We start from the raw sequence: 12,135 nt of genomic DNA on the forward strand, positions 1-12,135 counted from the left end.
GACTTTCTCATTCGCTTATATGATACTGGAAAGAATGACAGCGTGTTTTAGGATGGGATGTTCAGTGTGTGACCTTGGCAAAGTCATTTTTCATTGGACCCTGAGGTCCCCATGACTTCATATCCCCTTCACAGGGCAGCTGTAAGGATCCAGGAGATAAAGGATATTATCTCCCTTTCTGAACTCCCCAAGACTGACTCAGATTCAGGCACGAAGGTGGGAACAAAGAAGACTAAGGCAAGACAGGGAGGGAGCCACACTAGCTACTCACGCCCCTGTGCCATCTCTGCAAACCAGCTTCCTGACAAATCCCCTCTGGTAGAACTGACAGTAGGAGCTTTAATGTTTTACCTAAGTAATAACCGTGAGCCAGGCATCCAAAAAACTCACACTGCCAGAACACCAGGCTTCTGCATAGAATCCGAGGGCCGAGTATATGTTATCTGGGACCCAGGCAAGCAGAGTGCATCATGGGAGTCCAAGGAAGCAAGGAACATTTATGGAACACGTATGGGGACAGACACCCACATTTATCCCCCTGAATTCATATAGATATTCTAATGCTATAAAAATGACATCATTCTACGGGTGAGACAACTAAGCTACCCTGGGATGCAAAACCACATTTGCAGAATTCAAATACCAATGTTCTTCCTACCACCAGGGGCCAAGGAACCCTGCAGATTTCTGATGCCTCCTTTGTGTAGAGGTCAGACTGGTCAGTAAAAGAGAGGGCATAGATGGGAATAGACCAGACTAGCTACAAGTTCTTCACAAAGGGTGAGGTGAGACATCCCAGGACAGGGCTCACTCCTGCCTGTGACCCAGGAGGGACGGTGGGTGAAGCCCTGGCTAGCCAGACGATTTCACCTGCCCCTCCCTACTTCCTACTCAGTAAGCTCATTACTTCGAGCTGCAGAGGAGCACTTCGGAGCACATAGGAGCATGGGGAAGTCAGCTGAGTCAATTCCCAGTTCTGAGGAGATGAAGAGGAACATAGCCGAACTAAGGCTTCAAGCCAGACACACTCGGCAAAGGACACAACCATGCCAGGTCTCAGTTTAACATGTGGCTCCAAACGGCTGTGGTAGAAATCAAATCAGCAGTCTCCAGAGTATACAAGATGATCATAGAGAATTTAGGAAAAAAAATGACTATCATTGCTACCTTGTATTTGTCTTTTGAAATTTCGATTTTATGTAGGCAGATAATGTATACGAATTTATAAATGCAAATGAACCACTGGGCAGGAGGTGATCCACCCAGTGGACAGTGGAAACTCTGGAAAAGCACCCACCTGCCACTGCATTTAGACCAGATGCTGTGAAGGCTGCCTTTGAAGTTAGAACTCTCTCTTCCATTTGGAATTGGAGAGACAGAAACACAAGCCCTGCTGATCAGCCTGGGTTCAAATCCAGCTCCGCCACTTCAGGAAAGTTACTTCCCTTCTCTGAGCTCCAGGCCAGAGAAGAACCTCAGCACGGATAAATGGCCAGAGACAAGGAAAGGCATTTTTGCCCAGATCCCAGTAAACTGGAAGCGGCTGTTGATTTTCCCCTCTACTCTTCTGTCTCCACTCAGAATACTCACTTATTCACTCAAATAAATACCGAGGTCTGGCATCACACAGTGATAAGACAGTTCTTTTCTTTGAGGAAGTAACAAAAGTTATCCCTGTCTCTCATGTGAAGGAACAGAGGCCTCGAGAAGTTAAGTGTCCTACCAGAGCTAAGATAACACAGCAATTACTTGGACTTTTGGGATCTCAGGACTTGTCCCTGGTTAAAATCACTTCTTTCATATTTTAGTTACACCCCACCACTGTGGCTCAGCCATGCAAGTTGGGAGCCTCAAAGAAGGAACTTACTCAGGTCTACGTTCAAGCCCTAAGGCCAAGGCAGGATGAAGCAAGTCCCTCTGGATTCAACAGCTATGTACTGGGGAGGCCTTTTCCAGGCGAGGGTACAGCCTGGTGTCACCCAGCTGGGTCCCTTCGGATACCTCCACAGCATAGAGAAAGGGTAGTTTGGGTTCAGTCCCAAACCTGCACATCCCAGGTAAAAACAAAGGGTATTCTTGACCCTTCATTTGAAAAATCAAGTAGGTAAAAGGAAATATTTTAAAAGAAAAAAAAATGACCTGAAATATTCTAGACAAGGAGGAAGGGAAGGAGCAAAGAAACAATGCCCTACACACAGAGGGGTTTAATAGTCACTTGTTGAAAAGGAACCACCTTGGGGCAGTCACAGAGATTCCCTGCAGGACAACCTTGTTCACAGATGCAAAGAGTGAGCTGAGTGTGGATAAGTTACCGAGATTCCAACAAGACAGTTTGCCCCATCTCACAACCTTCAGGGCAGGGAGTCCCTGTCCCTCATCCCAAGGAAGGCGCTCTTCCCGCTCAGCTCCCGCCTGGGGCCCTATCCCAGCCACGGGCTCGCGGGGCCCCCGGAGAGCTCTCCCCGCCCGGCCGGGACCATGCCTCATCAGAGTACATCTATCTCCCCAGGACTAGGTACCCGCTTTGGGGCCCACACTGTCCAGAAAAAAAGGGTCTCGGAAACCGGCTGTTCGTCTGAGACCCGGGACCAGCACCTCCCGCGCCCGATCACGGGCCTGAAGGAAGTGCCATCCGCCGGGGCATCTCGGGAGGCTGCCGCGAGGACCGCGGGAGGCCGGGAAAACCGCCCCGGCCAAGCCGTTCACCGAGCGCAGCACCCGGGCGAGGGGAGCGGCGGCCAGGATCCCGCCAGGAGCGCGGGCGGGTCCCGCGGGCTCTAAGCCGGGGCCGGGGCCGGGCTGGGGGCTCGGCTCGCTCAGCCAATGGGCGGCGCGCTCGGGCCCCCTCCCCCGCACCGGGAGGAGCCGGCGCAGGGCCGCCGCCGCCGAGGTCGTGCGCGACGTGCTGCGCCAGGGCCCTGTGTCCCGGGCCCCCGCCGGGCCGCGTGGACGGCGGGGCGCCCCCGGAAGGAAGCTGGTGACTCGGCGCGGGCGCCAAATACGCACGTTGCGCCTTCCCGCTTGCTAGAACCGGAACCCATCCCCACCGCACCCCTAGCCCCGGCAAGGCGCTACGTCCTGAACCCGCGCGGAGCCAGGCTCAGAGAGGCGCGCCGCCGGCCCCGGGCGCACAGCACGGCCAGGCGATCCGGGAGGCCCGGGCCGGCGGAAGGGTCCGCAGGGGTCGCCTTTGTTCCGGGCGTGGAGGGCTCGCGGCGCGCTACTCACCTTGCTGCTGGGATCCATGGCCGCGCTGCGCTGGTGGCTCTGGCAGCGCTGGATGCGCGGGCGGCAACAAGCGGGCGGGCGGGCGGCGCTCTCCGGCTCAGGCTCTGTTCCGACCCTGACTCCGACTCCCGTCGGTTGACCTCCCGCTCTCTGGCACACTAACTCCCGGACCCCCAGCCGCGATCTGCACGGTTGCCGGCTATCTCTAGCCTCTTGCCTCTAGCACCAGAGCTCCCGGACCCCACTGTTTATAGGACCCCAGCCATTGGCTGGCCACGCTGGTGTGTCGGGGGTGTGTGGGCAGAGCCTGGGGCGGGGCCTGGGGTAGAGCACGTCCGGGGCGGGGCTCCAAGGGAGGTGGCGAGGAGCGGGGGGAGGGGCGGAGGGCTCCTGGCTGCCGCCTCTCTCTGGTTGCCAGTCTACCGCGTGCGGAGTGCGCTGGGACCCCAGGGGACGCTTGCTGTGTGACCCCGCGCAAGTGCGCACACCTCTCTGAGCCTTAGCAGCCTCTCGCAAAATGGTGGAGCTGATACCCGGCTGTAAAACAAACTGGGAACCACGTAGGGTATAGCGTAAAAGCTAGGACTTTGGATTCTTCATTCTGCAACAGGATAACTTTGGTAAACTTACGATAATAATAGCATCATCACTTTCTGGGGTTGTTATGAACATTAGACGAGTTGATATTTGTAGAATATTTTGAGCCGCGTCTGTTACATGGAACGTGGTATTTAAGTATTTATTGGACTGAGGGAGGTCTTGCTCAGGGATTGAGATTTCCCTTCCTCTTTTCCACCCCCAACATTCCTGCTCCCAAGCCAAGCCTCTATTTTGCACCATCCGGGCCCTCTGCCTGGAAATTCATGCCCACTTCTTATATGAAAAGTGACTTTAAATCACCTCTTTGACCTCTTCTCTACTTCTGACAGTTCAGGTGTATCTATAGTGACACCTAAGTGTGAAGTGCATGAAAGGCAGGGTAACTGAATGGTTAAGGACACAGGAGACCTCGGCATCCAGCCAGCTCATCTGTATGCTAGGCTAGCCTGATCCTCGGCAAGCTCCTGGTCTGTGAGCCACGGTTTTCTTATGGGTAAAATTAAATTCATAACAGTTTGTGTGTTCTCTACAGAGTTAACAGTTTCCTTGAGATGAGCTCATGAAGTGCTTAGCATGTGATGAAAGTGCTTAGCATGTGATGAAACACAGTCAGACAGACCACGTTTACTACTGCCGCTGGTATTGTCATCTGAGTTCACTTATTTCCTCTTCCAGACCAGAGTCTTTCTTGAGACACAGTGTACGGAAAAACCGCCACTCCAAAGTTCAGACCAAAGTCCGGGGTTAGCCTCAGGTCCTTTTCCCTGTGCCGAGGGGTCATGATGGGATTAGTCCTGTTAGAAATGGGAAGGCTGATATGACCCCTGGAGTTCTCTGGGCAGTGTGTCCAATGATGGCTGAAGGGGCACTCTGATTGGGCACGAAGCCCTTCTGGGCATTCCCCTGCCCGTGGCTCCAATTTCTATAGCCTCTTACTACTAAACCTGGAAAGTGTGGAACCATATCCCTCCTCTCTCTTCAAGCCTATAGAGGGCACTAAGTCTTACTAACACCACCTTCCACCACTCCTCCTCCTCCCCACTTCCCAGTGTCTACAGCATCTTTATCTTCTCCAATCCTGGACCCTGTTATTCCCACTCACATATCTGACATTGTCATGGAGGGAGAGAGGCCCATCCTGGCCATCAAGGTCCTTCTTCAGGATACCCGTTTACAGGCTCAGCCTCACTCCTAGCACCAGCACCTCACATCCGTACCTTTGCTCAGGTTGTGTCCTATGCCTGGGAAACCTTCCCCAGCTGGCCATAGAGTGCCCCAGGAGTGGGTCCTGCTCTGAAAAGTGGCCTTTCTCTCCTTTATTCCTGGGTGTTTTTCAGTTTGCTGTTGTCCTCTGACTGTCTCTTCCAGAATGTGAGCAACTTGAGGATAGTGTTTGTAACTGAGGCACAAGGTGAGTGAGCAGAGGACAAAATGAGTGAATGGATGAATGGTCTTCCTGTCTCTAGCTTCCCTTCCACTCCAGTCCGTTCTGCTAACCTTGCAGCCTTCTCTTCAGTATCTTTTGGATTTTGCTACCTCCCTGCTCAAAGTCTCTCCCTGGTTCCCTGTTTTGCCCATCCAGTCTTCTGGATTTGCCACCCTTAGCCCCTGGATCATGCTCTCTAAGCAACTACTTTTTCCCTTTCCAGACCAGCCCTGTGCAGGTCACTTTCCCAGGGACAGAGATATGAATGCCCACTGCTAGCCTCATGGAGCCCCAGACTAGATGGGCAGCAAAAGGGAGGATGAGCAGCAACAGTTCCAATTCAAGTTCACAGGATAAGTTGCACAGGAACACCCCGTGGGAAGAAGATGGAGTAGGGGAGGTCATACCGAGCAGAGTTTAGAAGGCTGACTATGAGTTCTCTAGGTGGATTATGGGAAAGGCTACTGTTTGCAGAGGGAAGAACTGATGCAAAGATGGCAGAGAATGATCGTTGAAGAGACAAGAGAATTTTTGCCAGAGATTCATGGTGGAGTCAGAATTGGATTTCGAAATCCCAGTTCTGCTATTTACTTGCCAGACATTCATGAGTACAGTTCTCTGAGCCTATAAAATGGGCACAACAACCCCTTCCCAAGTCAGCTTGAGAAAAAAACAAAACAGATATGTGTAAAGGCTTTTACTATTAATAAAACTACTAATTCTTGATGTCAGCAGTTCAGTCAAACCCCCATGCCATCATCGGCGTGGCACTTGAGATCAAAGCAGAGTAGCCAGAAAAGCAGCTTTACCTTTTTACCCCACCCCGCCTGCCCAAACACAGACCCCCATTACCCGCTTGAAATTCCACTCCTTGGTGTCCTCTCTCTGTAAATGTTTGATGGCCCCTGGAGGCTACAGTTTAGAGGCAAATTCACCAGAAGCTATTGACACTGGATCAGAGGTTAGATTCTCAGGTGGACTGGTTTGTGTTTTCAGTGACTGAGTCCTTGGAAACAGAATTTGACTCCATCTAGGTGGAGAGCACCAGAGGAGGCCTGAGGAAGTTGCATCTGAGCTGGGCAGGCTTGGTGCAGGGGAGGGGAGCATGGATGGATGCCTGGAGGGAAAGCAAGAAGATTTAGCAAGCCCCTTGTGAAATGGCTGGCTCCCAGGGACCTGGGAGAGAGAAGAGATGAAGATAGGGAGGGAAGAAGAGTCTGAAGAGTTCGGGTCACAGAGGCTCCCAAATGCCAGGTATAGGAGTTAGGACTTTCTTCCTTGGGCAGTAGGGAGCCATAGAGAGTTTCTGAGCAGAGAAGGGACCCGAGGGAATCTCATCCTCCCTATAAGTTTACTCTATATGAGGTCCTAAAAGTGGGTGGGAAGAGCTGCTGGAGCCTCAGTATTCGCTTTGGAGAGGCTTACTGCCCCCCTCTCCAGCCGGTGCCCACACTGGTAGCTTTGTTTTCTGGAAGCTGATTTCAGTCCTGGAAAGAACTCGGGCTTTTCTGGGTTGATTCCAAGTAGTTCCAACCCTGGCCAGTGGGGAAGAAAAAAAGCTCCCCGATTGGCGGGGAGGTGCCAGGTGCACAGGCTGATGCGGGTGGGCGTCTGGTGCGTGTCTGAGGGCACGCAAAGGGCCCGGGGCTGAGGGGTGGGGCCGTGCTGGGCAGGGCGGGTCTTAGTGGCTCTGGAGCCAGGAGTGAGTAAGGCGAGCCCGGAAAAGTCTCTTTTGCCTTTAAAGGCAAGCGTCCCTGGCAGCCCGAAGAAGAGGGTTTGCTGAGTCAGCTGCAATTGAGGCAGTGGGGGGCGGGGGGGGCGGGTGCTGGCAGGGGCTGGGGCAGGAGATCCCCTAATCCGCATAATGTTTTGCAATTCAGATCCTCCGGGACTGCAGGTAAATGTGGCATTGGGCTCCAGGAGAGCCTGCTGGGCCAAGCGGGACAGTTTGGTGTGCTCAGTATTTTCAATCTGATTTGCACACCTGCTCCCAGAAAGCTAAGCGGCATCCCTTCCTTCTGCGTGCCCCTCCCTGCCCTGTGCAAGGGCTCTCATCGGTGCCACCACCTGCTCATTGGTACTGAGGGATACTGGGAGAACATCCCTCCTCCTCGGTCCCCTGAGCACCAGGCTTGTCTGTTCAGTTGCCTTCAGGACAGCACTCTGCATGTCCCACATGTACCTCGCACTCGCCATGCTTAATCTAAACTCATCATCTCTCCCCCTGCTCTCCTAGTCTCCCCCCTCCCCGGGGGGCGGGGGGGGGGGGTGTAGCCCTTGCAAACTGCACTAGCCAGAGGTCTGATATCATCCTGACTCCTCTCTCCCCCTCATTCCCAGTATCCAGTCAACCCTGTGGATTCTGCTCTCTCAGAATACTTACTATTGAACTCTGTCCGCTTCTCTGCATTCTCACAACCCTTTCTCTAGGATAGAGTCACTGCTCAATCATCCTCTCCACTGCCACTGCCTTGGTCTCTAAACTGCACAGCTGCCAAGCACACCCTCCCTTAAACATCTTTCCATAGCACACACCAACATGGCTGATCTCATAGACATCACGTTGAGGTGTTGAGGCCACCTGTAAAAGGTGGCCTTTAAATAATGATTGCATGTATATAAAGTTCAAAAACAGGCAAAACATGTGCAGGACTCTAGAAGTCTGGAGAATCAGTTCCCTGGAAGGAAGGGTCTTGGCCATGAGGGGAACTGGTAATCAGGGCCAGGCAGGTGGAGGCCAGATCAGCAGTTCTGGTGATTTCCTTTTGCCCCAAGCTGTAAGATGACTCAGTAGCACATGGTTACTAATCCTATTTTTATTTAAAATTTTGATGTTTTGTCATTGATTTTTTTGCATTAATTTTTACTCTTCAAAAATATAACATTAAAGATGATTATTCATCTTGACAACTGAATTTCGGGCACTCCTCCCCCTGCCTTGAATCTTACCTGGGAGACAAGCGCCTCTCTTGCCACACCCCATTCCTGACCCTGTGGGAGTGTTTCTTAATCAGCTTGCTGGTTATGCAGGCAGAGTCTGTTTGTGAAAAATTATTAAGCTGTTAACACTTCTGATTTTTGCACTTTTTCACTGTGTATATTTTACTTCAATCAAAACCAATTATTTTGTTGGGCATGGTGGCACATACCAGCAACTCAGGAGGCTGAAACAGGAGGATTGCAAATTCAAAGCCAGCCTTAGCAACTTGAGACCCTGTCTCAAAATAAAAAATAAAAGGACTGGGGATGTAGTTTGGTGGTTAAGCAAACCTGGATTCAATCCTACAGGGAAATTCTTTTGTTGAGGTTCCAAGGGAATGTCTGCTCCTTCCAGCATCCCCAACACCAGAAACAGTACCTAATACATTCTGGGTCTCTGCATATATTTGTAATATGAATGTATACTATTTCAGTTAATTTAACCCCCACAGGAACTCTGGGAGATGAAGGGTTTTTTCCCGTCTCTTTTTTCTAAAGAAGAAAATGAAAGTTCTTGGGGAAGTAAAGTTATTTGCCCTAAATCATGCAGGTAGTAAGTGTGAGTTTTAATACCTTGCTTACACAAAATAAAGACTGACTGGCCAAGCTGATCAGCCAGCCCAGCACTGCTGCAAGCAGCTTACCTGGCTTGGCTCTTATCACTTAGATTACAATTATTTGAACCTTATCTTCCCCTTAGATAATGACCTTTCCAAGGCAGGGACTTGAGCATTTCAGTCTTCCCTCTATCCAGCAAGTAATTTGACCTAGGAAATAAACCATAAATGTTTAGTACATGAGTAAACCAAAGAATGAATGAAAGAGAGGGTGAGAGAGAGGTTTGTGGTGGGCAGAGTTCTGCTTTTGGTGACAGACCTGCCAGCTATGGATCTTTGGGCATTTCCCTAACCTGATTCTCAATTTCCTCAACTGTCTTATGGGTATAATATCAATATTCACCTCACAGATTGTGAATATAAAGGGAAACAATGTCTACTGAGTGGCTGGCATGTGGTAAATACTTGAAAATGATAACTATTATTATTTCCAGTGTTTACATCCTCAAAGCCTGATTTACTTTAGGGTTGTGGGCACAGTGTAATACTCTCAGTGTATTATTTTGGGGGGGGGGCGGTCCCTAAGGTTGGGAAGAGAAGATCTAGTACAGCCCCCAGAGGTTTTCTTCCTCAAGTCCACAGAAAGGATAGAATGCTGGAAAAGTCTAGAAGTTTGGTTTATGGTCCAGCTTCCCCCTGCGAGTGGTGTCATCTCTGATAAGTTTCTTATTCCCTGTGGGCCTCAGTTTTCTCTTTGTAAAATAGGACCACAATAGTCTTGAACTTGGCTGAGTGCTATGGTATCTGCCAGCAATCCCTGCTACTCAAGAGGCTAAGGCAAAAGGATGGAAGTTCAAGGCCAATTTGGGCAAGTTAGTGAGACACCGGCTCAAAATTTTAAAAGGCCAAGGATGTGGAGGGAATGGTGGAATACCCCAGGCTTCATCCCAGTAAAACACACACACACACACACACACACACACACACACACACACACACACACAGCCCTTGAACTTGTAGGGGAGCGTTGGGAAGGATTCAGTGCTTTGGCCCTGGACATAGTGCACAGTAGGATTCCATAAAACGTGATGTGAAGAATTAACTTGATGCCCTGAGGGTGGAGGAATAGCAAGGAGACTGGAGAGACTCTGAGAAGTCCAGGAACTGATGGGAAAACAAACAGCTGGGCTTGGCTCTTCTGTTCTGTTCTGAGAACCAAATTTCTCCAGAGAAGTGAAATGTCAGCACCCTTTAGACTGATATAACCTTTTAACTGGACAAAACATCTTCCCACACAACATTTGTTGGGTCTTCCCCACACCTTTTACTGAAGGCAAGACCACACACATCCACAGTTGAAGAAACTGAGGCATGGAGAAGTCAAGCCACTTGCTTAACTCCCTCATTACAGTGAGGGAGGAATTTGTTAGCAAACCAAATTTTTTATTAAACCTGGGCCTCTTCACTTCTAGAATCCATCATGTAGCAATCCGGATAGGAAGAATGCACATAGCTCACCTTCCAGGGGAGCAGCCACTCTTTAGCCAGTGTCCATCCGGGTCACCAATCCACTCCCTCAGCCCCCACCTGAATGCCACCTGGCAGTCACATGCATATTCCTCATAGAGGAGCTGCGTGACTCACCCTTTATGCTGGAACTGACTCATACTTCTAAGGAGAGAACCTGTTGAGAGCACCTAGGGACCTTCCTTTTCCATACACAAAAGGCTTGGAGCATTAATTTTATAGAGGCTTGTGGTTGATGCTCCAAATCCATGGCACTGTAGCTGGTAAGAAAGAGAAAGCACTGGGGGCTGAAGAGTTCTAGACTCAGAGGATGAGTTTGCCGAACTCCGGGCTTTGTTATAGTTTAACTGGATGACTTCAGTCTCTTCAGCTTCCTAAGGAAAGTGTTGCCACAGGTAACCTCCCAGACTGCCACAGACAAGGCTGTCAGAAACCCTCTGTGTGGGAATGGGGTGGAGAAAGGGAGAGTGATTCCTGAAGTCACTCAAGCACACACACGTGCACTTATTAAAAATGTTGTTGAGTGGAGAAGTATGATCAAGTATGATCACTGATTGGCATGGAAAGAAAGTCATGATATTTTCAAATGGAAAAAAACTGGTTATAAAACCATCACATTCCCAAAAGAAAATGCCTGTGTTTCATGAATTTGGATTTCTATAGACATACGCTAAATATTAATGGAAATTAGCTAGAATTAGGGGTGATTATTATCTTCTTCTTTCATAATATCTGCATTTGTCTGTCATGAATGGGTATCATTTGAGTAACAATCCTTACCTCACAAGGCTACAATATGTACTAACAAAGATATTAATTTACTTATTCAATAAATAATTATTAAACACCTAGTTTGTGTTGGTGTTTGTGAAAGCTGCATGGTGGCTGGTCAGTGGTAGAGGCTCAATAAGATGGGGTCATTCAGGCCTCTGCCTTCAGGAGCTCGAAATAAAGCTTACCCCCATGCACAGGTGCCTCTGCATGAAAGACCTGTATGCACTGTGAAAATCTAGGTCATGAAAACAACAGAGCCTTTCGGCTACACATGCTGTAGAATAACCACCCCACCAAGCTTGGTGGCCTGGCCATGATTTATTATCTCTCATAATTCTGTGGATTGACTGGGAAGTTGTGCTTTACATGATGTGAACCATGGTCACTCATGCAACCAAATTCAGCAAATGCATGACTGAGCCATCCTCTCCATATCGTGTTGTGTTCTCCTCCATCTCTGGCAGGACAGCCTGGGCTTCCTAACAGCATGGTGGCTGAGTTCCAAGAGGGAGCGTCCCAGGAGTTCAAGCCTCAATGTGAAAGCCAATCTAGCCTGGTTGTATCAGTGCAAATCATCCTGGATTTAAATTACTTTGTCTCTACAATGAACATTTTCTTACAAGTAAAATATTACAAGTAATATTTTTCCAACACGATTTTTAATGATTGACTGAGAGTTCATCATGGATGGAACCAATCCCTTACCCATGAATACTTTAGGTGGTTTTTATCTAGAGGAAATTATAAACACTCTGTGAATGGCATACCTGTACTAAGAATTCAATACAAATCCTTGTAGGATTCAATACAAATCCTTGTAGGAGAGGGATTCCAGATCAAAAGACAAGTGCATTTTTAAGACTGTGTCAAATGGCTCTTTAAAAAAAAAAGGAGGGGAGTAATATATCTTATACCTCTTCTACCAACTATAAAGGGATTTGCCCTTTTGTAATCCTCTGGTCGATTGTGGGTATGGTTTACCTTTTTAGTCTTTGTCAGTTGGATTGGTGAGAAATGGTATCTAATTATTATCTTTTTCAGAGA

The 12,135-nt window shown here is 49.3% G+C and overlaps 1 protein-coding gene across 1 annotated transcript in view; it reads right to left on the reverse strand.

Annotated features, from left to right (window-relative positions):
- The window catches only part of Slc2a1 (solute carrier family 2 member 1), a 30,722-nt gene extending 27,213 nt beyond the window's left edge, over positions 1-3,509 (reverse strand). The window contains exon 1 of the mRNA XM_005317897.5: positions 3,229-3,509. Within this exon, the coding sequence (XP_005317954.1) occupies positions 3,229-3,246 (18 nt within the window). The 5' untranslated portion in view covers positions 3,247-3,509. The remainder of the gene's footprint in view (positions 1-3,228) is intronic.
- Positions 3,510-12,135: the final 8,626 nt, after the last annotated feature.

This window comes from Ictidomys tridecemlineatus, chromosome 11 (genome assembly GCF_052094955.1).
Source record: "Ictidomys tridecemlineatus isolate mIctTri1 chromosome 11, mIctTri1.hap1, whole genome shotgun sequence".
NCBI lineage: Eukaryota > Metazoa > Chordata > Mammalia > Rodentia > Sciuridae > Ictidomys > Ictidomys tridecemlineatus.